The sequence below is a fragment of the Colletotrichum phormii genome (genome assembly GCF_030913505.1).
Source record: "Colletotrichum phormii strain CBS 102054 chromosome Unknown BDP81scaffold_9, whole genome shotgun sequence".
Classification (NCBI taxonomy): domain Eukaryota; kingdom Fungi; phylum Ascomycota; class Sordariomycetes; order Glomerellales; family Glomerellaceae; genus Colletotrichum; species Colletotrichum phormii.
In genome coordinates, this window is record NW_026851451.1 from 305,093 (window position 1) to 328,999 (window position 23,907).

Consider the following 23,907-nt stretch of genomic DNA (forward strand, 5'->3'; position numbering starts at 1 on the left):
AAATGAGGGATTAGTTAACCAAGTCCAAAACATGGAAAACTCCTTCAAGAGATCTGGGCTTACATAGTTCCAGGTCGGCTTGTCTCTCCCTGGCCAGGTGTAGCACTCGACGACGTTATCTCCAGAACAGCCCAGGGCGGACCCGAGGTCGCATCCTTTGCCTTGGTCGGCTGCCAGAGCGAAAGGGAGGAGGATACTGAGAAAGAGACTGAAGGCGTGCATTGTGCGAAGTATGGAAATCAATGAATTGTAGCGTGTGAGGTTGTGCCGGTTTAGGGAAGGAGGTGGTGTTTGCAGGAGGGGGGTAGAAAAGATAAAGTGAAGTGTCTAGCAGTATGCCACACCGCAGAGTCATTCAATACCGAAGATCAAAAGCCCAGTTAATGACTCTCTAATTTCTACAAGAATATCAATATGGACTTCTCCGTCTGCGCTGGCACGATGGCTTCTTGATGCCGAAACCGAAAGTTGTGCACGGCTAATTTCTCGCTGGTGCTGCAACTCGTGGCGATGAACACGTCGACCATCAACCTTTTTGACAAGTCTTGGCGGAAAGATGCAAATATAGATCTCATCGAAGTTGAATCATGTACGAAAGAGTTGAAGAGGTGCTATTGATTGACACAACCTTTTTAGATTGAATGCCAAGAAAATCGGGATGGCCGTGTTATGTGGTGGTAAGATGCAGGGATACTGCCATTATGGCCTTGAGGTGAATTGAGTCAACTGACTAGAGTTGATATGCGTATTTTTGGAGTTTGCAGTGATGGCCGAGTTAGAAAAAGGCACCGGCGACTGTTGGCAAGACCAACTACTGTATACGACCTCTAGTTAAATATATTAAGTGTTAGATTGTCCTTATCAGGAGGCTATTGAAGCCCATTCCCGGGTAGTGAATGTGACCTACTTGAAATGCCTCTCATTCACTGTCCAGCTTCGAGCCAATCGTCCTGACGTTCCATAAATCGTCTATCTCACTCAATTTCTTCACCAAAAGTGTCTCAACTGGTCTTCTTTACATCCAAGAACCATCGAGCCTTTCACTTGTTCTGGTGAGAGTGCTCCGGAATAAGACACACACAACACACACATACATACATACACACATCGAAATGAAAAGACAGCAAGTCACCCTGCCCGGCCTCCGAACCGCGGCAGTTGCTTTCCTCGCCGCGCGGAGCGTCAAGGCCGAGAAGGTCTTCTGCGCCGACGCAGAAAACGTCGTGGTTTACCACACAAGCTGCGACGACGCCCCCCGCGGCACCTTTTTTCTTGTTCGCCAGTGAGGATGAACACTCGATTGGCAGCTCCGTCGACCCCGAGGTCGTGGATCTATACGACAGTGCCGACTTTATCGACCGCAAGTACGCAAGGGAGCAGCGTGAGCTACGGGAACGAGACATGGAGTCAGGAGGGTTCGGAAGCGTGACGCCGCGAGCGTGTGGTGGCTAGATTGACGTTGGAAAGAAGGATATGGAGTAGATAATAAGAAAAAGGGGACTGGCTGAAAGAGAAAGAAAGAAAAAACCAAAAAATAAGCTGCCTGTGGCATTATGTAGGACCACCAAATTCGAACTTGCGCTCTTGCCGAAACCAGGCATTACCTTCCACCACTAGGTCATGTACACTTCAGGCGGTGCTTCTTGCCTTACCACTGCGAATTGATTGACTAAAGAGCCTCGACGATGATTGTGTTGTATTCTATGAGGGAATACTGCGGAACACGAGCATCTGAGTATACGTCTGTGAATACCATGCGGGGACCCTCACCCTCACCCTCACGTCTTCGACACAGCCACATAACTTGGCGGCCTTGCCTCTTTACTCTTCCCCCAGTCCGACTCCTTATGTCCCAGCGTTAATTCCAATGTCTTGCCTTGACTAAAGAACTCATGTCCGATCCAACTCTTGTTATATGCCTCCCCGTCCAGTTTGGCACTCTGCACGTAAATATTTTTGTACGCAGCATCAAAGCCGACACACTTGATGGTAGCATTCTTTCCCGTAATCGGACTTTTAATACTGACTTCTTCAAAAAACGGCGGCGTGATGAGGTAGACGTTTTGGCCAGCGACCGGAAACAGGCCCATGACAGAGAATGCAAGGAAAGCCCCCATGGCACCCGAGTCGTCGTTACCCGGCAGCCCGCCGTGCGAGGAGTTGAAGGCCGAAGGTATATACCTATGGATACGTTCTGCCGAGAGACCTGGGCGACCGGCGTAGTGGTAGAGATAGACGGTCAAGAATACGGGTTCGTTGGAGATGTCGGCTAGGGGCGAGGCGTGGAAGTAACTGAGGCGGGAGATGAAGGCGTCATCGCCGCCCATGAGGTCGATGAGGGTTGATGTCGAATGGGGGACGATACTATAAGATGTTAGCCAGGTCATGGGTGCGAGCGGTCGGAGGGTACCGACAATTGATACTGCCAGATGCTCGCCTCGAAGGTCTCGCTCGGATTTGTCGTCAAGGAGCAGAACCCAGCGAGATTTGAGCAAGCTATAGGATCTTGGAAACCCCATGTTCCATTCATGTATTTGGGCTGGAAGAACCCGGAAAATCCGGTGTCGGTGCCATTGATCAACGACTTTTGGTCCGACTTCCACAGATTCTGCCAGTTCATGCTTCTCGCGATGTACTTGTCGTGTAATTGACCCTCACCTAGTCCTTGAGCCAGCGTCGCAAGGCAGTAGTCGTTGTAAGAGTACTCCAAAGTCCTCGTTACACTCCTCGAGTTCGTGCCGAACCCGATTGGATCAAAGTCTAGATAGGGAATGTAGTTGAGGGCCTTCCAGCTTGTGAGGCCGCCGCGGCCTTCATATGACCACTCCAGAGGTTCGTCCTCGGCATCTTTCGTTATGGCTGCGAGAGCCAGCTTCCAGTCTATCGAGGTCAAGTTTTTGACGTAAGAGTCAACAATCACGACGTCGGCGTTGGAGCCTCCCTGAGTCCAGCCTTTGCAGAGAGACATGCGGCAGTCTGGCAGCCAGCCTTCGTGCTTGTAAATGTCCAGCATGGAGTTGACCATTTGCGCCTGGGCTGCTGGGTCAATGACGGTAAGTAGAGGGTGCTGGGCACGAAAGCTGTCCCACATGCTGCTCACTCGTTAGGAAGGGAGGCTAGAGACATGGATTCTGTTCTTACCAGTAAAATGAGTCAAAGTAAGGGATTCCGCTGTCCCAGTGCGGATTCTCACCAGTGTAATTCTGAGGAGAAATCATGTTACGGTACATGCCGCTCCAGAAACTCTTCTGCAAGTCGTCCGTAGTGCCAGTCGCCTTAATCGATATAGGGCTCAGCTTCTCCCTCCAAGCGTCCTTTGCTGTCTTCACCAGCGTATCAAAGTTGTTTAGCGGATCTGGAATCTCCTTCTCTGCGTTGCGGCATGCCTGATCACTGCTCTTGAACGAGACTCCCACCCTGGCAGTGACAGTGTCGTTGGTCAGCTCTTTGAAGCGCACGAAGCCACCACCCTCGAGATAGAACAAGTTGAAGCCTCTTGTGACAAAAAGCTCCTTAGGCTCATTGCCAGCTCTGTTATTGACCCATACCCCGGTATCGAAGATCTTGGCTCCAAAGAAGTCGACGCAGTAGTGAAGCATGTAAGACCCAGCACCGAAGCTGGGCAGGAATGTCCCATTTCCAAACATTCGACCGGTGGGTGTGTCGATCTTAATCGAAGAATTCTGTCTACTGGCCCATAGATCCGTCATGTCCAACATCACAAGCGGATGCTCGTTTCCGCCGCTGGGGAACTTGAACCTCATGAGCGCGGCGTGCTCAGACACCGTCATGTCCGCCTTCACGCCAGACGCCAGCTCGACGGAGAAGTACCCCGGCTCGGCGACGGTCTTGTTCACGTTATGCTGTATTGCTCGGTCCCCAATCCGGAATTTACAGTTGTTGATTTCGTCGCCGGGGCAGATCTGCGGGAAGAGGGGAAAGTTGCCTAAGCTGGGGTTTCCACCGGTACCGCTATCGTGAACGATGCTGAAGCCGGTGATATTGCTCCCGTCGGTGGAATAACCACCGGTTTTCTCCCCATCGACATCGGCTACGGCCTTGGCGAGGCCGTACGGTAGTGTCGCGCCGGAGAAGACGTTTCCGCCGCGTTGGGAGCCGATCAAGGGGTCGACGAAGACTAGGGGATCAAATGATTGGCAGCATCCTGTCACTGCGAAGGCAGTGAGCGGTGCGAGGAAGCGCATGGTTTACATGCGACGGGGGCCGACTGCGATGAACCGGACGAACTACTCTCTGAACGGCGGTTGACGCTCAAGTAGCACACTCGAGAAGGAGAGCTTGCTGGTTAAGAGTTATCCGTGTAAGCACAGTCTAACCCAAACCCCGAAGCCGCGCAGTTTGTGTCAAGGATGAGATTGAGATGACTGGCTGAGTCCCCGAGGAACTCATTTTCAATTTCTCTCATTGCCTTGCCTCATGCATAATGATCGCACGGCAATCCCGGCCGCAACGTCGTCCGACTTGATTAGCAAAGTTTAGTAGTTTACCCCGCACGAAAGGCTCCATACGGTAGGTGGTACTAGGTTCGACGATCCCATAGAAGATCACGGGAATAATGAACGTTACATGGAGTAGTTAGTTTAATTATATCGTTCGGTCCAAGCTAGAATACCGGCGGGCTTTGCGGAGACCAAGCATATAAGATATGGCCTAACAGACTATGCCCCTCTTATCATTCTCCCACGAATATAGACTTGCTCAATACCAAATGCGGTGCGATATATGGTATAAAATGAGCTTAGGACCTTTCATAATAGAGCTCGTCTAGGATATCAGCACTACTTCGATAATTGTTCCAGTCGTTCGCTGATACACGTTTACTATTACAGTGACGGGAAGCTTGTTCCCGTATATGCGTTTGTTGATGAGACTTCCAATTTCTGACGATAAATATTAGCCACTGCCACGAATTTTACCTCATAGTCTCTCGGGACATAAGACAACATGCCAATTGAACACATCACACCGTGCTCTTCCAGCCGATGCCGAAGTCCTAAACAATCATACCGGCATAGTAGAGAGTGATGAGTGATAGTAACGGGCCGGGTTCACGAGGCCAAATGAAGAAAGCCAGCCCTAATAATTTTGCACCACGACATGGGGGCGACGCTAGAAGATTCATTCCATGCTCATGTTGATAGTTTCGGAAGATGGGAGACAACGCGAGGTGTTTACTGATGTTTCCGAAAACCATGGTGTTTGAAGCTACAGAGTGATCTTCCTGGGGGTCCGTACACAGAGAAGCCCCTAGCTCGTTTCCGTTACAGGGATAGCACGGCCCCAGCTCTCTCAACTGTCTCCCGTTCTTCATGTCCCATTCCCCGGACACGCCTTTCAGTCGTCTCTCTCTACATTTTGTAAGTGGCTCACAATATTACTCAGTCCACGTTGGGTCAGACTGACAATATGACAATGGCTTTACATAAGTTACAAGTCCACATGGACGAGAAGCATTCGTCCGAACACCAGGCTCATCCATATCAGACGAACTCAATGAACTAAAACGAGACGTTTGGAAGGGCCCCCTTTGGAGGTTGTGCGCCCGAAACACTCCATGCTCCAGCTTAGCCCCCGGAAAATCACCCCGTGCAAGATGGAGAAGGACACCTGGAACTTTGAAGTTTAACGACTTCAACTCCACCTCACGGGGCTTTCGCTTTTAATCTCGCCTCTTACCACAATCTCGCATCGAAGCCGGCTTCTTCTCGTGTCCTTCACTCTACGTGTCTACCACTGTGCAAAGATTGAGAATCTAGTACCCAGCCGCGAGCTAGGATACCGCCACGATGCTGGACATCTACCAAATCAACCTCGCCGGTCTCCTCCTTGCTTGCGGTGTTCTCTTCGCTTCGGGCAGCCAAGACAAGTCTAATGCCTCCAAGAAAGATGAGAGAAAGACTTCAGAGCAAAAGTCAAAGCCGACAGGCTCCCAATGGGCCTTCTATGTCGTCTATGCCCTCGTGATGGGTTCAGACTGGCTACAGGTAGCTTGCCTCTCACACATACTCATTGACGGAATCTCTGACTTGGCAATTCTAGGGACCGTTCCTGTACTCTCTCTACAAGAACGAGCATCAAATCTCTGCAGATTTCGTGCCGACGCTCTTCACGACTGGCTTCGTCTCCGGCGCCGTGGCCGGCTACTTCATCGGCTCACTAGCCGACCGCCACGGCCGCAAGGCCAGCTGCCTCTTCTTCTGCGGCGCATACGCGCTCTCCTGCATTCTCACCACGATACCTAGTGTGCCTTTACTATTCATCGGCCGCGTCCTCGGCGGCCTGGGAACGAGTCTCTTGTTCAGCGTCTTCGAGAGCTGGATGGTGACCGATTTCCATGCCCGCCGTTTGAGCGAGAAGGGCATGGATCTCTCGCGGACGTTCGGTCTGATGAGTACCGTCAACAGCATCGTCGCGATTGTAAGCGGTGTGGTGAGCGAGTGGCTCGTCTCCGTGACTGGGACGCGCAAGTCGCCTTTCTTGGCCAGTGTCGGGCTGCTGGTCGTTGCTGCTGGTGTTATTGCCAGCCAATGGGTATGTTGCGACATCTCATCGTATTTGATTGCTATCTTCTGACTAACCGGATGTGAAGGATGAGAACTACGGCTCGACAGGCCAAGCTTCTTCATCGGAAATTTCCAACGCCAACAAGCCTAGTCTCTGGGCCACAATGACGGACAAGCGCGTTCTCACGATCGGCCTCGCCTCGACCATGTTCGAAGGGTCAATGTACCTCTTTGTAGTACTCTGGTCCCCGGTCCTTGTCTCCGCCTCCTCTTCGCCCGAGACACTGCCATACGGCATCATCTTTGCCTCCTTTATGGCCTCGACACTCCTCGCCTCTCTCCTGCACCCCCGCCTTCTCGCTCTCGTTTCCACGCCATCCCGGCTCCTGCTATCGGTCCTATTCGCCGCCAACGCCGTATTCTTCGCTCTCGGAACCGGTGCTCCTCGCGCGGAGCAAGTCACCTTTTGGCTGTTCTGCTTGTTCGAAGCTTGCGTCGGGTTGTATTTCCCCTCGATGGGGTATCTCAAGGGGAAAGTCGTCGATGATGGTGTCAGAGCACAGGTGTACGGCGTCCTAAGGATCCCGCTCAATGTCTTTGTGGTTGTGAGCTTGATGTTCAGCAGCGATGGGCAGGCGGGCAAGGTGTTTCTCGTCTGTGGCATGCTGCTCCAGGCGAGTTGCGGCGCGTTGTGGCTCATGGGTGGACAGGATGTGTAGGTAGATGGTCATCCGTTGCATTGCCGCCTTCATACGATGATCTCCTCTTCTTCAATAAAAAGCTTAGTTAGCCTTCAGCTTAGCTGAACGTTCACATCATAGTCCTCATCGCCAGTCGGACATGCAAAAACACCCTCATCCTCACCGACTGACGTCTACTTAAGCGCCCGTAAGACACATCAAACCCCACGCACGGGTCTTTCGGGCCGTTTAAGCACAACCTCGCTCGTTCGCCCTGGTTTCGGGTCTCGCTGTGCCAGGGATTGGTGTTCTTGTGTCCTGGTGTTCGTATTTGACATGTTCTCACGTCCGACGTGCCGCAGTGCATATGTACACTTCGTGCTTCTTAAGGGGAGCAAATGTGTGCAGCACAAAACCTCAGGGCGGGCGGATATTCCAATGTCATCTGACAGATCAGTCAGGCACAGGAATACAAGAACGGCAAAATATGTCTCAAGCTCGAACCATTGGCAGGACTTTTTGGGTATACTATACTATTACTACCTTCAGTATCTAAGTACAAATATCGCCTTACGTTATTACCAAACGCCGGACCGAGAGCGACATGTGGAAGTACCGGCATCCCACCCACTGACGGAGAAACAATAACCTAACAATCGCGAACATATGTGGATGCGCAAGAAACAACCCTTTCTTAGCAATACAATTAGCCATCTAGTAGTCATCTGACAGAGGTCGTAGCATTGCGGGCCGACTCCGCGTGGTACCCAGTGTCGGGAGTTGGTCCACGGTGTCCGATGGGACGATCTCTTGGTCTTCAACTTCAATCTTCAAGCTGGGGACGCTATCCAGAGGCGTTATTGTACCATCCAGCTAAGCAGAAGCTTGTCAGTCCAACATGACCTTGAAATTGTATACCACCGTGTGGGAGGAAATGGACTGCGACATCTGTACTCACCTTGCTAATGACCACTTCCAGCCCGTCCTCAATCCCTCCAAGAACCCCACTTACCGAAAGATCACGCAAGCCAGCAGCCTCGATACCTCGGGTCAGAGGAATCTCGTCATAACTCTTTCCTTGCCTAGGCATATCCAGTAACGTGAAAGATCCGGCCATAGAGCCTTTCAGAAAGAGCTGTACTTGGCAAGGCAACTCCAGTTCGCTTCTCTCAACCTCGACTTTGGCGACGTACTCCCTTCTCGGAGCCATTTTGCGCCGCCTGGTTCTCATGGAGGAGGACTGCTGCTCCTGGGGACCGTACAAGCTATTCACCGTCCTGCTTACTGCCATCTTGATGTCTCCTGGCGTCTGGTCCCAGAACCTCATCGGCGCATACGTGTACCCCCAATCGCGGACATGGGTCACCGATTCGCTGGTAAGCGGACCACCGCCCGATCCTACAAATGGCCACAAGGGGTACTGCGGGGTGACGGTGGTCCCAGATGGTGTGGCGAACATTTGGGATGAGGCGTAAGAGAAATGCATTGTGGCATTCTCAAAGTGAAGGGCTTGCCAGAAGGCGATGAGGCGATCTACGTTAGCATGATGAAGCCAGCTTGAGAGACAAATTAGACTTGGCCGAACAATGCCGAGGAAGAACTTACAATAGAGGTTCGAAAGCCGAGGTTGATAGATGAAGAAGATCCTGGCCGCATGCGGCCCCGACATGAACTTCTCCATGAGGTCCTTCAAAGTTGGCGCCTTCATTCTGGGCCGTGACCATCTCGTCGAAGGAGGTGGCTTTCACAAAGACATTGTACTGCGATTTGTCAGTAAAAGAACCAACTTGAAGAAGTCTAGGCCACCATATGCTGCCTTCCATAGTCTTTAAAATCCAGTTCCTCTACTTACCACTTTTTCCTTCAAGTTGTACCCCGTAAGCTTCGCATTTGCCGTATCGGGATAACTCTCACCATCCCCAACACAGCGTTTCGTGTAATTCTGTCCATCAAAGCTGCCAAAACTGCCATCAAGAGCCGTCTTCGGATAATTATATCGGTAAAACGGGTTGCGCACCGCAACTGACTGCAAGGCGCCGCCCACAGGCTTCTTGATGACAAGTGTCGGCAACGCCGTCATGGGCGGGACCTGGGAGTCCGCCGCCCAGTCCCAATACGCAACGCGCAAACTCTCTGCGGCTTCAACGTATGCTCGCTTATGAGGTTCCGGATAAGACGTCGCAATACGCTTGGCGTAGCGGACCAGCACTTGCTGTAGTAAATGGTCAGTTTACCCGCGCCAAGTGAGTGTCTATGTTTGTAGGACGGGTCGTACGAACCTCGTAAAGCGAGAGATATCCGCGATGCCAAGTGCCAAACAGTTCTTGCTTGTTGGCTATCAGCAAAAAATTGAACATTTTTGATATCAAACTGCTCAAGACGTACGTTATGCGGGCAATATCCGGCGTCCGCCCCAGTTTGTGGTCCTCCTCCCGCCCAGGCCATGTACGGCTGTCCGTGAATTCCTGCGATAGTCAGTGGAAGACAATTATGATACAGAAGCTTGGTGGCGACGAACCAGCGACTTGAAAAAACGATGTGGGATCGGTCTCATTCGCATCCTGCATGGCTGCGAGGGCTCCAACGTATAAGTCCCTAGGAGTATGTAAGAAAGATTGCCTCCGCCATCAAGTTCTATTCTTACCATTGTGGTCCTGCTTCTCCATATATGTTGTTGATATTCCTTCGGATAGGCATTTCGCCAGTCCGCATGTTGATACCGGATCTCACTCCAATGATAGGGTACTCTTGCGCCGTGATACTCCATGGCGCGGCAACCAGAATGCCAACGATGAGTGACAACGTCGGAATCATTTCGTATTGAGGCGGTATTCGTTAGGCATATGGAAACACATGGAGGAAACGAAGGTCATTCCTCCAAAAGTTTGGGAAATTACAACGGTTTTATTCTTCTCTGACATGGAGCAGTCAAGTGCTCCCTTCCTTTTTCCCATAGTATGAGCAAACGAATGCCGTCGGATCCGATCCATGATCCCGTGCTGTCACCAACCTTGTATCATAGCCCAGAATGTGGGAAACTCATCATGCTCATGCACCTGCCGCCGCGTACCGTTGCGCGACATGGTGACGATGTTCGATGATGTTACTCTCCTTTACCTAGATGGAGGAGGTGGACGCATGATCAGCTGGTGACGACCCTGGGAGCATTCGCATCCAGGAACAATCGTAGGACTAACTTTTCGATAGTTGACCAAAATAGATACGGCGCGTGCTTGTATCACGACATTGTCAAGGGCCGCCTTATGGGGGGCCTCCTCCTTTTGATGAGTCTTTGCTCGTTTGGGCAACATCGGCGATAGGCCTCATCCTGAACTAGGAAACCTCGGCCGCTCCGCGTCTTCGAATCTAGAAACGCGACGGGTGACTGCTTGCATACCATGAGATAGGGAAACGGTAAATCACCATTAAGAAAGCGGAGCGGTCAGTATCGCCGTCGCTGCGGCTTTGCTATGGCCCCTGATACGAACGTTATCGAGGCGTCTCCCTCTTGGCGCTGATTTGTAGCCCGAACGAACCTGTGCTGGGCACAACCTCCGCCCGTCTCACGAACAGAAAGCACCAGGTTCCGTTTGCAACATGATGCCGTCCTTCCGAGATGCAGCCAGCCGGTTGGTGAAACAATGCGAAGCCACGCCATTATTGGACTTTCTTCCGTTTTCTTCTTCACCGCTCTCGAAGGAGCTCTACAGAAGCGCTGGTTCATGAAGATGGAAATGCATTGGCTGGGAAATACGATGTTTCATTCCCGGAAAATGCGACTTCTATGCTGCACGAGGTGTACGAAGCGCTCTGACGTGGCAGAGATCAAGCTCTTCAGCGGCTAAGAGAGTTGTCGTCTGTGATGCATGCCTTGGCATGTCTCTCCATGTGCCATGGATCATATGTTATGACAGGGTTTGGGAGAAACGACAGACGCATCGCGGCTGGTGGTGACTATGACACACAAGCGTGTGAGCAATTGGTAAATCTTCATCATGTCAATAGGTTGACTCGCTGGCCAAATCTCAAATTCCACAATTGTATGCTAATGGTATCAGACATTGCAGAATGTAGATCCTAAGAAAACAAAACTTTGCCTTCAAGAAAACAGCTTTTCGCTCAACCGAGATAGGAAAATGAGACAGATCTGTCTTTGACAGACTTGCCTAGGGGAACGCCAATGACGAGATTCAGAAAAGGTCTTGGCTCTTCATCATTTCAAACAATACAAATCCACACACCAAGAAAGTCCTTCATGCAACTCCAAAAGCCCATAATATCATCCAAATCCTGCTCTACTCAGAACGAAGCAAAGGCTCGTGACTCGTATTTGTTCGGGTTGAAAAAGGAAAACCGGCGCCATGGTGAAAAGCTGGTCTCACAGCGACTTCTCAAGAACGACAAGTTCACGGAATCCCTCTTTCCACTTCTTCATCTGCTCGGCCGTGGGCTTCGGCAATGGGCTCCGGGCCACGCCACCATAGCCCAGCCATGCTTGGAGGCCGGCCTTCACACCCACAACACCCCCTTGGATCGCTGTCCAGTCACCTTGTGAAACGGTCCCTTGCATATCCTGAGCTTCTTGGTGTCTCCCCTCTTGGAAGAGCTCAATGGTTCTGATACAAGCCTTGGGGGCGATATTGGCCAAGCCTGCCAGGATGCCATGACCTCCAGCCACCAAAGACTGGATAGAGAAGTCGGCTGAACCTGCCAAGACGAGGAACTCCGGAGTCTTCGATTCGGGGTTCTTTGCTAGCTTTCTCGTAGCGGCAGCAACGCGGTTCAACTTTCCCGTGTTTCCGCATGTAAGCTTAACACCCACGATGTTAGGATGTTGAGACAACTGCACAATGACGTCGGAGGACAGATCCATGCCTCCCACTGCGCCAGGAAAGTTGTAGATGATGAGAGGAATCGGCGACGCATCAGCCACCGCATGAAAGTACTCGAAGATGGTTTCCGATGACGGAGCAAAGAGACCAGCGTAGTATGACGGAGGGAGAACCAAGGCATAGTCTCCACCAGCAGCCCATGCCTCGGTGCAGTATTGTATCGTCTCACGTGTGCTCTGGCTTCCGCAGCCGACGATGATGGGCATGTGAGAGAACCCGGCGTCGTTGAGAGCCTGCCGCGTTGTTGCCGTGACGAGCTGGCGCTCGGCGTGTGAGAGATGGACTGCTTCTCCGTTGGAACCCTGGGTGGCCAGGCCGGTCACACCCGCTTGAGCAAGTCGTACTGCATGGCGAGCAACAGTGCCGATGTCCACGTTTTCCGTACCCGGCTCGAAGAAGCACATGGTAGGTACGTAGACGCCAGGAACAAGCGGTCGGGTCTCGTGCAGGCCAGCGCTAGGTGATGCGATGTCGTAGGAGCTACTTAGAGGAGAACTTGATTCAGCCGCAGCCAGACTCCCGATTTGTAGATTTGAAGAAGTGGTAGGGTTGAAGGGGATTCTGTTGAAGCCGGCTGTGAAACTGCCCGCCGGCGAGGGCGCATCTTGGTGAGGGGCCATAGCTGCTGTGGGAGATTGTGGCAGAAGTTCTTTCTTTCAAGTGAGACGACAGGAAGCACGACGTAGGATACACGAAGCGTGATGGAGGTAGGTATCAGAACTAGGATATTGGAGCAAGATGGTGTGGTTTGAACTAAAAAGAGTAGATGCTGTGTTGATCCTGGTTTATGTAGCTTCTCAAGGTTCTTCAGCAACTCGAGGGAGACGGGGAAGTGGGAAGAAGGCCTTTTATCATCGGAGGGAAGCAAAAGAAGGAAGGCAGTGAGGCATGATGTGGCCCCGTCAAAAGGCGGCATATCAATATCAGTCTTGCAGCGGACCAGTGGCGTCACAGGGTGAATCGTGGCTGTGTCAGCTCGTCCGTCTAGTAAGTCAGCGTCGCCCGGGACGAACAGAATGAGACGGGCTTCCAACGGATGAACCGGCTTCTGCATACGAGCAAGGTCCTGCTCACTCTCGGACTCCAAGGAAAAGACGCGCCATGTGTGTAGTCATGGGCAAACAGGCCATTCCGAACTGACCAGCAAGGATCACTCCTGGCCAACTGTAGTAGTACGAAGATATGCAGCGTCAAACCAGGATGTCGGGGAGACTGGAGTGCCTAGACCAGGGCTTCGCGACACAGTGCGTGGAGTCAAAGGCAGGATCGCTGCTTAGCCATGCAAGAGGCAAGGCCAGCGTATGCTAGTGGGAAAGATGGAGGTGGGATGGCTGACCCCAACCCAGATATGTCTTCTGGGGTATTACGCCGCTTGACGTGGGGGTTAGCTTCAAAAGGGCCTCGATCTCCAAGTTGCCTCCTTGGGCACCTGCAGAATCGAGCATTCCAAGCCGGCATTGCCATTCCACTAGGCTTCAGACCAGAGTAGTCTTGGAGGGTATGCGAATAACCCTCAGATCTAAAGGGACCATCCTGCCGATGAAGTCTGTGAGAAATGAGTCGTGAAAGACTTTGCGACCAGCCGCACGCAGTTCGGGGTCATCCATGTGGCTCGGTATTCTCACGCCGGTGGATGAAACGACACCCTTCTCTACTTTTGGTCTTGTTTGCACCTCAATCGAAGTTCTATCAATAAGATGATGTCGTGGGACGATACGACGCCTCGGCCGGGACTCACGGGCTTAACCGATTTGGCATTGAATAGATGGCGACGCGACTAAGAGTAGAAAGGATTTGCTATTTGCGCTGGCTAGTTCCGGTGAAACATCTGCTTAAATTCAGTAGTAAACAGCGGATGTAGGCAAAGAGGCAGACGAAGCTTTGGAATTGAGACGTCGCTTGGAATTGAGGTATGCGCCTCTCCTTTAGGCGTCATAAAGAGTGATGCTTGGTTGCGAAAGCCTCTGGTGAATTTCATGAATTCGTTAGGGAAAAGAAGCTGAGTTGAAGGGGACACGCCAGTCGCTGATCGGCACTTGCACATGTAATCCTCGAGTGAATGAGAGTGGGAGAGTAAAATTTGCTACTGCTACTGCTACTGTATTCTCACCTTAACCATCCACGCTGCCTCGTCCTATCCCGAATCATCATTCTGCACGATGGACCCCACCGCCTGATACCGAGAGGTACAGCTCGTCTCTCGCAGTCTTCTTTTTCCATCGAATCATGTGTCTATCTTCTATACAAAGTCACGCGTCGTCGACCAGGAACAAACGTTGACGCATGGATGAAGTGCAACATCGTCTGTTGTTTCCACCGAATAATTCTAATCTGCCTCATTGAGAGCGTCAAGGAGTTTCTATTCGCTTGCTTTGTGGCGAAGGCCTTACGAGCCCTTGTCTTAAGAGCAGGGTTTAATACCAAACAGCGAACGGTATGAGAATAACCTGGTCAATATCTACCAAGTCAACGAGACGAACCTGTTTCATGAACACTTTCATTTCGAAGAGGTGGAAGTGAAGGCCCAAGTACGGGATGAGCGCTCAGCATCGGACACATCACACCGCTGCAAGTCATGCACACACATGAAGGCTAGCTAGCCATGCAGTCGGTTGATTCGAGATACCTCGTTACGACATGACTATGGAACCTCGAGGTTGCAAATTGGCTCCACCGCTCAGTTTCCAGATTGGGAAACTGTCTTCGTCATGTGTTCTGAATAGTTTTCCAAGCCATCGTTCCTCAAGCGCCCTGCAAACGTCCAAATCGAATTGTAAGAGAACCAAGCGCATCGACTCACGAGTGAGAACGGCCCTGCTGTCATCGGATGTTGGACGGATCGACAGACTTTAGACAACACTAACCCCCACGCTAGCCAACGTGCCAACTCCCCCGGAAAGCCAGGTGCCAACTCGTTTTAGGGGTCCCCTTGTCATGAGCATTTCCCAGCTTCTCAAGGCGGTAAGGCAGCCCTCATGATTTACGACGTGCTTTCAAACGACATGTATCCGTCTTAGATTAAACTGTCTGTCGGTGGCAGTGTTTCTCTACCTGCCTTTGGTCGCGTGCCGAGTCTTACATCTCTTGCAGTCTTACTATGCATCAACTTCGTTCTCGTCCACCACTCATTCCCACATCTTGGGCTGGAGAAAGCAAGGCCCTGTCATCATCAGCGCATTGATGACGGTGAACCTAGTACTGTTTCCTGCTTATGGATCCATATTCCTGCGTTGGTCGTCCTCTAGATACAAGTACAGACCCCGTGACAATATGGAAGGGCTGTAGTTGTGCCCGACGTCTTGGCAATTTCCTCATGCCACCATCGGCAGTGCAAGTCTTCTCTCTTTTCTACAGTGTTTGTCCGCTCGTCCATTTCCGCCGGTCAAGCGTTTGGTATCTGTCGTTAGCGCCTTCGGGGATAGTTGCAAGTGTCTGCTGACCACAAATACCCTCAAGAATGGAGCTGAACTCCACCCACATGGTGTGGCAGACGTCGTTGCCAGCAGTCTTTCTGATGTTGCAGCTGCGCCGCGCGACCTTTCTTCCCCTTTTCCACCCCGAGATGCACACTGCCATCACGTCGGATAACGGCACATCGCCACCACCGGGCGGTCCCCCCTCCAGACAGACGACCGGCTTTCCCCGCACTTTTCTTGTCAGCGATCTTGATATCGTCCCCTGGGTTACGCTCTGTTCTTCAGCCGCACGACATCGTGCCTTCATCGACGTTGTGTTCCACACCATTGGCCTAGAAACACGAAAGCCTCCCCTTGCTATGATTGATGGAGAAACAAGTCCGTCCCTCCTAATGTCAATGACTCTCCTCGCATTTATCTCGGCTTCGCAAGAAATGTGATGCCGTCATGGACATTGAGGGCTTTGAAATGGCAGTCCAATCGAACTACACAACACTCACTCCGGCAGTCAAAATTCTACGGATGGAATCATGATTTTGGCACCACATAGCCCTTACAAAGATCAGCAGCGAGCCGCCTGTGGCACGTCTGCAGGCTTGTGAATCCGGGGGCGGGACGTCATGCGGTGCGGATCCCAACATCCTGGCCATCCACGGAGCCCAACATTGCTGGCACCACTCTCGCCTACACGGGACCAGACTGCGACTCTACTCGCTATAGGGATAAGGCGAACGGAAAATGATCACTGATACTCTCGGTTGGGTATGGATTTCCGCGTTGTTGACAAGGGCAATTCTTGTCTTTTCGGCGTGCTTGTAGGTCTTGGAAATCCCGGAGGGCCACTCATCCTTAAGCCGCTACATGCCGCGCCAATACTCATTAAGTGATGGGCAATCCTCCACGTGTCTTGCAGCGATGAGGGGCAGCAATGAGGGGATCAAGAGTCAACCCAGCCTATAATAATGGCAACTCGATCTAGATGGGGTCGCCAAGGTTGAAACGTTGAAGAGACAAGATCTTGTTTCCTCTTCGCTACTTTTAACCTTGTTTCATGATAGCTATGTTCTCTTGTTATTTCCTCCTTCATCTTGGAAGGTATGTTGATGCCTAACATACAATGCGCTTACTTTCGGCAACGTTGCTTGCTACTACCCAAATGCCAATAAGACGAGACTGGCTGAAGCCATCCTGTAACCAACTTTCGTCGAGTTCTTGGCGTTGTCATGGTTCAGAGCTCGCGGCATTCTTCTTCTATTCTTACCGCTCGTCGGTCATTTTAAATATCCGAAGGAATCTCTCGTAGACGAGGTGACACGCCTTGAACTCGCATTGACAATTATATGTGTACCGTTCGACTTTGCTCTACTCCTCTAGCTTCTTTCACTGTCTTTTACATACCGTTCGGCGCCTAGATACCCCACAGAGAACTTACTGACTGCTGTGAGACCTATACATATGCGGAGCACCCTGTCAGGACTCACTCATCCCCACGGCTGACCGAGGGGTTGTCTCGCTGAGCCCCCACACCCCACGGCAAGTCTCTGCGGGCTTGACAAGGAACGTTGACTTGACCTTCCCGAAGGAGTTCAGGTGAAGGAGCAGGCGCCTTGAAGCAGTCAATCCGGGATTCTGGGACCTTGGAGAGAAGGATGGTGTTCTCGTTCCTGGGCGGGGCTTACCTTAGTATGTTGCTGTCGGGCGGCCGCCGGCGAGGACAAGCTGCTAGTTGGATCTTTGTGCCTGCTTGGATACCCTATCTTAACTACACGTCTTCGGAATAACAGTTTCGATAATCAGTAGGCACTGTGTCTCAATTAAGGATGTCGGCCTTTACATTCCGTAGCTGAAGATTCACTCGTTACTTGAACCTCACTATGAGAGGGGTTTATACTGTCAGAGTGAGTACTATAGTACGAAAGTCACACGCCTGAGATGCTATGTCCTTTCATTATGAGTCAACTAATTAATCAAATCCAGGCAACGAGCCATGGTACTTCCTATGTTGTTATTGAGATATCCAAGATTCTGAGGCCCCCATCCAGAACTTCCAAAATACCCACCTCCTTCCATAACGGAGCAGTCGCTGGCGGTACAAGAAGTGTATGTCTTCAGGAGATTGAAAATAATAAGAGAAGTACCTGAGTTGTCTACAAAACGAAGTCGCACATAAACAAAAGAAATCCTGGCACACAGGCTCGTCCCAAGGGCTGAATGCACCGTAAACCGCCGCCTCTTTCTCGGTCTCGAGGCTGCACTGAGGCTGTGTCTCAACTTCGCCTTTTTCTTATTGAATTACACTCAGTTTCGTCTCCCATTGCAGTGGACTAGAAAACAGCCTCTGCGTTTCAAATATAATCATATCAACATGATAACGAAAACTACGTTGTGGACCTCCTCCCAGGTGTATGTGCCGGCGTCAACACATTGAGGCTAAGTATAATTTCAGAATTTAAAAGCTGTCCGGACTAGGTCTTCATAGTGTCTCGAAAATATGTCACTATACTTCTATGAGAAGAGGAGGGTTGATCTCTTGAAGGCATGGGAATAGTCACCTTAAGTCAGCAAGTATGACGTGACATCCGACACGAACGGTAGCCGAAGCGACATCCGACGCTTCGAATGCGTTTACTTGAAGATACAACGGCCTTGCTTTCGGACCAAGACCAAGTTCACCAGCTTACGGCAAGAATATCTGGCTTCTACCAAGCTTCTGGGGACTATGAATGGGCGGCCTGCCGTCGCTGTCAACCTGTAGATCTCCAAGCACGTATTAAATGCAAAATGATATTAATTATCCGTTGCTTCAACTATCCGGGCCAGTATTTAGGCATCAACTCACTAATGGAAGCTCTTTCAGAAGGAAACTACATGAAGATTCGTAGTTACCACATTTTTCCCATCCGCAAAGTAAACATCCTAGCGTAGTCCATCTCTAGGCGTGCAGACACAACCTGGCCATAGTTGTCACTTCCATCCCGTTCCATTCCTATGAGCCCGCCAAACCAAGTCCGTAGTGCGCCGAACCTAAACTCATCATGAATCCTGTGCTCTATTCCCAAGGAATTCTAACATGTCTTCCAGCACATCCTTCGAATAACAATGATCCAGCCCATCATAGGTCTTAAAGTTGACATCAAAGCCCATCGTCCGTAGTACTCTTGACGCTTCCTGGCCGTGATGGACTAAGACATTGGCATCCGCAGTTCCATGACCAAGAAACACGGGCGTCTCTTGGGATGACAGACGCGTCGCCAGGTCCGGTACCGGGAGACCTATTTCATCTCCAAGAATGCGCAATGGCTGATGTGTGGTATCGTATTCAGTTTGATCCCCTTCCCCGACGGCATTTGAACTGTCATCAGAGTGCTCAAAGGGGTCGTCGTCAGGAAATTCTGGCGCCTCATCATGCAGTCCATCCAGTCGACGTTGTCCCCTCACCAAGGCCTCGCTCATCACGCCAGCCATGGGCAACATCCCGCACATACCAAGTATGCCGCCAAGCGGCTTCCCCCGCCACATCAACAGGCAAAGAAGCGCCGCAGCGCAACCCTGGCTGAAGCCGCCCAGCATAACTTTACCCGTCCCGCGGACCCGAATAGCTTCATCTTCGATCAGAGAGTGTATGAAATCAACCGTCTCCTTTGCGTGGCCCAAGAGCGTTTCCTCCCAGTCACCGCTCCCGTCGTACCATTGGTTGATAATGGACCGTCTGTAGATGGTTGCCCGCGACCGCGGCGCAGTCGGGAATACGAAGCGCGTATGCGGTAGAGGATCTTGAAAGGTACATGTATTCACGCCTGATGGCGTGGCTGGATCATCCAGGGGGATAGACAGAAACTCCGGTGCAAAGATTTTGGCACTGGAACCTCGGCCGTGCAGGAGGATGATGGTCTGCTGGTGCGGCTGCTTCAGCGGTGGTATGATTCTCGGCGGAGGGAAAGCATGCAGTGGCAATCGCGGCTCAAGAATGATTCCCGGTGCTTTCTCCCCGTCTGTAACCTCGTTCATCGGAGATGTGTTGGTATGTCAGATTGCCTTGGGGTAGGGAAGTGAGAAGCGGGACAAGCAAGTTGCAAAGGTTGAGATGACGTTCGGCGATGGAGCCGGAAAGTATCCACAACGACCGGAGTGCTTCCCGTGACCGACCGACTTTTGTGGCCGGATGCGGTCTTGAGACTACGGAACCTGTCCAGTAATTGTATTCAATGATATAGTGAGAGGACAAAACAATATTAAAGACGATAATTTACGTTGGCTGACTATAAACGCCTTTCAGATGCGATGGATACCCCGGGGCCTTAACTCTAAATGCATCGCCGACGTAACTAGAAACCACCTCCAGGACCGGCATCGCGATAGATATCTTATAGCCTTGGGAAAAAGGGCCAGCGGCATTTACCAACCTCTGTCGAACCCCGTCACGGTACATTTGCAACCTCATGACCGCTCTCTTCGGAAGTCCCAAGAAAGACAACAGCCACGTTGTGAAGGCCCGGAATGGTTACAGCTAAGTACCGTATTGAACATCTTCTTCTTTAGCACCTTCATCGCAGTCTTATCCCTTACTTTGCCCAAAATATAAATGACTAGGCCTAGAAATCGCTATCTTGAGGAATTCCCTTTGCGACAGACCCACTGTCTTGCTAGCCAACCGTCGAGCACCGATGGTATCTGCAACTTGCCGTGGCGCACCTGAATCCTCGGGATTTCTAGCACTTCAAGTTTCATCATCATTCACAACTTTCTTCAGTGGGTTCCCTGGCCCCGTTTAGTTAACAAAGGACGAAAGATAACCCATAATACGTATATTGATACAGTACCTAGTGATCAAAGCCCTGGAACTGTCATGCTTGGACAGCCTGGCGGCATGGAGCCAGAACACAGCAATTTACAGCACTGATCGAACGGGAAACGACGTTCTCCGAGGCAGATCTTTTCCCGTATACTTACTTACTTGCCAAAATGTAGGATAGTGGCATGGTCCCAGAAGTGACCTCAACAACGTAACTCTTATCTCAATAACCAAAGGTAAAAGCAATTGGAGCACGGCACTATTGTTAGAAGGAATAGGGCGTAAACAGAACTGAGAGTTTGCCAGAACCGAAGCTGAATGGATTCTAGATCCCGGCGCTTAGTAGTACACTGTCAAGCGATAGTATCAACCTTCTAGGCAACCTTGCCGGCGCATATCAATGGCCTCGAATCTGACTCCTTGCAAAGGTGAGACGTGATAGGCAGCCGCCGCCCACCCAAGAAAGGAGTGCGATGGATGAGTAGAAGTCGAGAATCGACCAGTGAGAAGAGACATGGAGATGTTGCTCCGTGCACCTGTCAGATCTATATCACGACGTCCAACAAGAGTCAGCACCTATAACGACTAGCCCATCCTCAGCTCTTCCTCTTGGAAGCGGCACGGGAATCCTCTGCGGTTGGAGGGCGCCAGAGTAAGCAAAGGAGCAAAACAGCCAATCCTCGCATAAAGATGGCTGCATTGTTTTGAATCAGCGTTCTGACGGACGATTCCTTTTGGCCGTGCGTTCGTGGGACTGTGATGAAGGATCGTAAGCCCAAGTCAGCACCTACACTTCGGCAGGATTGAGCAGGAACCTATGAAGAGGACATCTCGTTCGACCGAATGACTGTATGCAAGACCGTTGGCTACCGTCCAGATTGAGCGACACGCGACCCCACGAACCCAGGTTCAGGGGAGAGGGGAACGGTCGGAGACGCCGTGAGTCGGGTCCGATGGAGAAAGACCTTGACCGCCGTCGTCTCTCCAGTCATGTCATGTCATCTGACAGACCCGGTTGGAGCGCGTAAAAAGAATCAAAGTTCAAGAGTCATAAGGCTGAGCGAAGGCCAGGAATGCAGGTAGACGTCAGTGGACTGTCCATACGGGACTTGCAGTATGCGAACATGTAGACGTTTGACAGAGTCGCTCCCGCAGATAGACAACTCTTACGAGGTTTCGGTCAAGATTGGCGAAGGGGTGGCAGATGCTCCATACTGATATGGTACGCTTGAAGAGCACTTTTCCCTCTTCGGAGACGGGCGGGCAGCGGCGACAGCTGTTACTAGGGGGTGTGACTGTGGACGGGATGGGGCGGCGGGCTCGGGTTCTTCGTGGAGTTAAATTTAGAGATGCTACTGGCGCTAGTGGCGCGCCTTTAACTGTTTTCTCCAGGGGATCGCCTGGGTGATTCTTTGAGAATGTTGGCCCGTTGTGCCAGCCTGCTAGCGTTCGTTCCGGGATGATGGGATGCGACGGTTCAGGCCTGGAGGGGATTTTATTTTGGTGACTTTTCGATGCCGGTAGTCGTGGAAGCTGGTTCTTGAGGCTCCGAGAGTTGGGGATCTTGCAGGATCGGCTTGGATATGTCATCGATGATCGGATAGGCGCGACAAGGTACCTGCGCGGCGAGCGGCTACTGGTCGTACAGAAGACATGCGTGTTTGCAATTCGATCCCGGTGACCACACTCTCAAGCTTTCTGCCTCAGTATGTTGTGATACCTGTCAACTTCCCTGACGGCGCGGCATAGTCTCTGATGCAAGCCTTTGCTGCAAGCCCTGCGCCTTCTCCACGCCCAATGTGGGGAGGCATCAGACTGCACAAAGCTCATCATGTCGATAAGCGCAATTCCCAAAGGCGAGCCCTATGTACGAATAGTCTCCACGGATACCAGCATCAAAAGAGTCTGGCATGATAGTGGCCCAGTCGATGCGATGGAGAACCCAGAAGTAGGTGGGCTCAGTGACGTTTCGGAGCCGGGATCGGCCTTCCTCGCCGCGTTCTGAGCAAAGGGAAGCCCGAGCTCCTTTCGATGCCATCAGCAGGCTGAAAGGATTTACATCAAATGGTGTTGTTATGTGGACTCGGAGCAACAAAGTGGTCTGCCGAAAGGGCTGAGATGCGGTTCAATGCCGGGTTGACGAGCAGAGACCACAGCCTATTGTCGATGTTGGCTTGCACAGCCACCGCCTGACAGCCTGGGAGGGTGGTTTGAGGCAACCCGACCAGCTGGATACGAGTGCCCACTGCCAACGAAGGTTGGCCGCTGCACAGCGCATAGAACGTGGAAGAGTCCGGGATACTCCGGGCCGCCGTTCAGTCGATGGTAGCCCTCCCTTAGACGACTCGGGGCTATGGAACGTTGCGGCGGCTGTGGCACGGGGCGGCCGTATCCTCCTTCTGATTCTCTGCGGCAGCGCGCTTCCCTTCGGTCCAGTACCGAGGCCAAAGTTGAAAGGCAAAGCGTTTTCTTTCGTGTTGTGAAATGGCGCGTGATGAGCGGTAGCCCCGTGTTCGTCTTGGCCCCTGGCCGTACAGCGGAGAATTATGAAGATCCCTGGAGTATTTTCGGGGCATCGGCACGCAGTCTGAAGTGGCTAAGAGAAATTGTCACGGTAAAAGCATTCGCGCCGGTGGTGGAGAGACAAGGGGGAAGCTGTTAGTCGGCGAATGACAAGGTTGTGAGATCTCAGAAAGATGAAATGAGTGTATCCGTATCGTACGGATATATATTAGAAATGAGGGTGGGAAAAGGGGCGGGCTGCACTGTGACCGGGCAAAGAAACTCTTGTCAGCCCCCCCCCCCCCCCCCCGGGCCGCCCTTTGTTTCGAACCGTCAGGCTGAAGTCGGTTTGGACAGGTTCCGGTTCGCGATAGGTCAGAACTGGCGATGTGGCTTGGCTGCTTGGTTCTTGGAGCACCAGGTTGATGGACTTTGTGGGATAAACGGGGCACTGCAACAGTCTACTCTTGGGGATGGAGTTGGCTGACGGTGGCCGCGGGGCTCGGTGTATCACAGGAGGCGGGATGAAGAAGTGAAGAACCTGGGCCTCTGAAAACTTGATCATTGGTATCACCGAAATGAGCGCGGAGAACAACCTGGAAGTACAAAGACGCGCTGGACCAAACAAAGGGTTGAGGCTCCCTCAAAGGCGCTGAGAGAGCATACCTATCTGCTCCTGCATTGCTGGGCGCAGCATTGCTTACTCCTCCGTTATGCGCGCGCGCAAAATGTGACCTAGGCGTACGAAGTATTGCTGCATAGCGAGTGTACTCGGTAGATGCAGGGTCTTGGTGTGGCATCCAGCGACGACAGGGTTCCTCGTGAGCAACGCATCCGAGCAGGGGTTACCTATCCGAACGTAGAGTGCCAAGGTCTGACGATATGCTGCGGTGCCAAGTTAAGGTGCGCTAGGTTTTGGAGGGGGATCTCCCACTGGACGAGCGAGAGTTTGGCCTCGCAGCGGGAAGCTCACGGCCAAACAAGGCGCCATCGTCGGGCAACGGGGCCCCGAGATTATTCTTGTCTTGCTGTGGTATTGTTGTTGACCAGGGCAAGTCGGGTTGCTGAGTCGAGTCGAGCGCGGGGGTTCGATCGAAGCTG

At 51.8% G+C, this 23,907-nt stretch overlaps 6 protein-coding genes across 6 annotated transcripts; 2 read left to right on the forward strand and 4 right to left on the reverse strand.

The window, feature by feature from the left end:
• Positions 1-1,112: 1,112 nt before the first annotated feature.
• BDP81DRAFT_393734 (uncharacterized protein) lies at positions 1,113-1,452 on the forward strand (the record flags this gene model as incomplete). The annotated part of the gene is made up of 2 exons (XM_060587861.1): positions 1,113-1,282; positions 1,308-1,452. The coding sequence occupies 2 exons, from the start codon at positions 1,113-1,115 to the stop codon at positions 1,450-1,452; spliced, it is 315 nt and encodes a 104-aa protein (XP_060445639.1).
• A 133-nt stretch (positions 1,453-1,585) lies between these two features.
• BDP81DRAFT_347718 (family 92 glycosyl hydrolase) lies at positions 1,586-4,481 on the reverse strand. Its single transcript, XM_060586150.1, has 3 exons — positions 3,142-4,481; positions 2,415-3,092; positions 1,586-2,364 (listed from the first exon to the last, which is right to left on the reverse strand). The coding sequence occupies exons 1-3, from the start codon at positions 4,203-4,205 to the stop codon at positions 1,779-1,781; spliced, it is 2,328 nt and encodes a 775-aa protein (XP_060445640.1). The 5' UTR covers positions 4,206-4,481; the 3' UTR covers positions 1,586-1,778.
• A 973-nt stretch (positions 4,482-5,454) lies between these two features.
• Positions 5,455-7,306, forward strand: BDP81DRAFT_471224 (major facilitator superfamily transporter). Its single transcript, XM_060594582.1, has 3 exons — positions 5,455-6,005; positions 6,061-6,552; positions 6,611-7,306. The coding sequence occupies exons 1-3, from the start codon at positions 5,808-5,810 to the stop codon at positions 7,241-7,243; spliced, it is 1,323 nt and encodes a 440-aa protein (XP_060445641.1). The 5' UTR covers positions 5,455-5,807; the 3' UTR covers positions 7,244-7,306.
• Positions 7,307-7,918: 612 nt separating this feature from the next.
• Positions 7,919-10,018, reverse strand: BDP81DRAFT_318977 (uncharacterized protein; the record flags this gene model as incomplete). Its single annotated transcript, XM_060584403.1, has 8 exons — positions 7,919-8,077; positions 8,163-8,760; positions 8,810-8,964; positions 9,057-9,416; positions 9,484-9,531; positions 9,590-9,669; positions 9,723-9,799; positions 9,849-10,018. 8 exons carry the CDS (start codon positions 10,016-10,018, stop codon positions 7,919-7,921), a joined length of 1,647 nt encoding a protein of 548 aa, XP_060445642.1.
• Positions 10,019-11,255: 1,237 nt separating this feature from the next.
• BDP81DRAFT_217644 (dihydrodipicolinate synthetase) lies at positions 11,256-12,850 on the reverse strand. The gene has a single exon (XM_060582744.1). The coding sequence runs from the start codon at positions 12,714-12,716 to the stop codon at positions 11,583-11,585; it is 1,134 nt and encodes a 377-aa protein (XP_060445643.1). The 5' UTR covers positions 12,717-12,850; the 3' UTR covers positions 11,256-11,582.
• A 5,456-nt stretch (positions 12,851-18,306) lies between these two features.
• Positions 18,307-19,645, reverse strand: BDP81DRAFT_426510 (Alpha/Beta hydrolase protein). The gene has a single exon (XM_060590302.1). The coding sequence runs from the start codon at positions 19,518-19,520 to the stop codon at positions 18,546-18,548; it is 975 nt and encodes a 324-aa protein (XP_060445644.1). The 5' UTR covers positions 19,521-19,645; the 3' UTR covers positions 18,307-18,545.
• Between the last annotated feature and the right edge of the window lie 4,262 nt (positions 19,646-23,907).

Excerpts from the sequence above, each read along its gene's own strand:
- BDP81DRAFT_347718 (XM_060586150.1), bottom strand. The coding sequence starts at position 4,205 with ATGCGCTTCCTCGCACCGCTCACTGCCTTCGCAGTGACAGGATGCTGC. Across the intron at positions 3,093-3,141 it reads TACTTTGACTCATTTTACTG|CATGTGGGACAGCTTTCGTG; the intron begins GTAAGAACAGAA and ends ACGAGTGAGCAG. Across the intron at positions 2,365-2,414 it reads AGCATCTGGCAGTATCAATT|TATCGTCCCCCATTCGACAT; the intron begins GTCGGTACCCTC and ends AACATCTTATAG.
- BDP81DRAFT_471224 (XM_060594582.1), top strand. The coding sequence starts at position 5,808 with ATGCTGGACATCTACCAAATCAACCTCGCCGGTCTCCTCCTTGCTTGC. Across the intron at positions 6,006-6,060 it reads TGGGTTCAGACTGGCTACAG|GGACCGTTCCTGTACTCTCT; the intron begins GTAGCTTGCCTC and ends TGGCAATTCTAG. Across the intron at positions 6,553-6,610 it reads GTGTTATTGCCAGCCAATGG|GATGAGAACTACGGCTCGAC; the intron begins GTATGTTGCGAC and ends CCGGATGTGAAG.
- BDP81DRAFT_217644 (XM_060582744.1), bottom strand. The coding sequence starts at position 12,716 with ATGGCCCCTCACCAAGATGCGCCCTCGCCGGCGGGCAGTTTCACAGCC.
- BDP81DRAFT_426510 (XM_060590302.1), bottom strand. The coding sequence starts at position 19,520 with ATGAACGAGGTTACAGACGGGGAGAAAGCACCGGGAATCATTCTTGAG.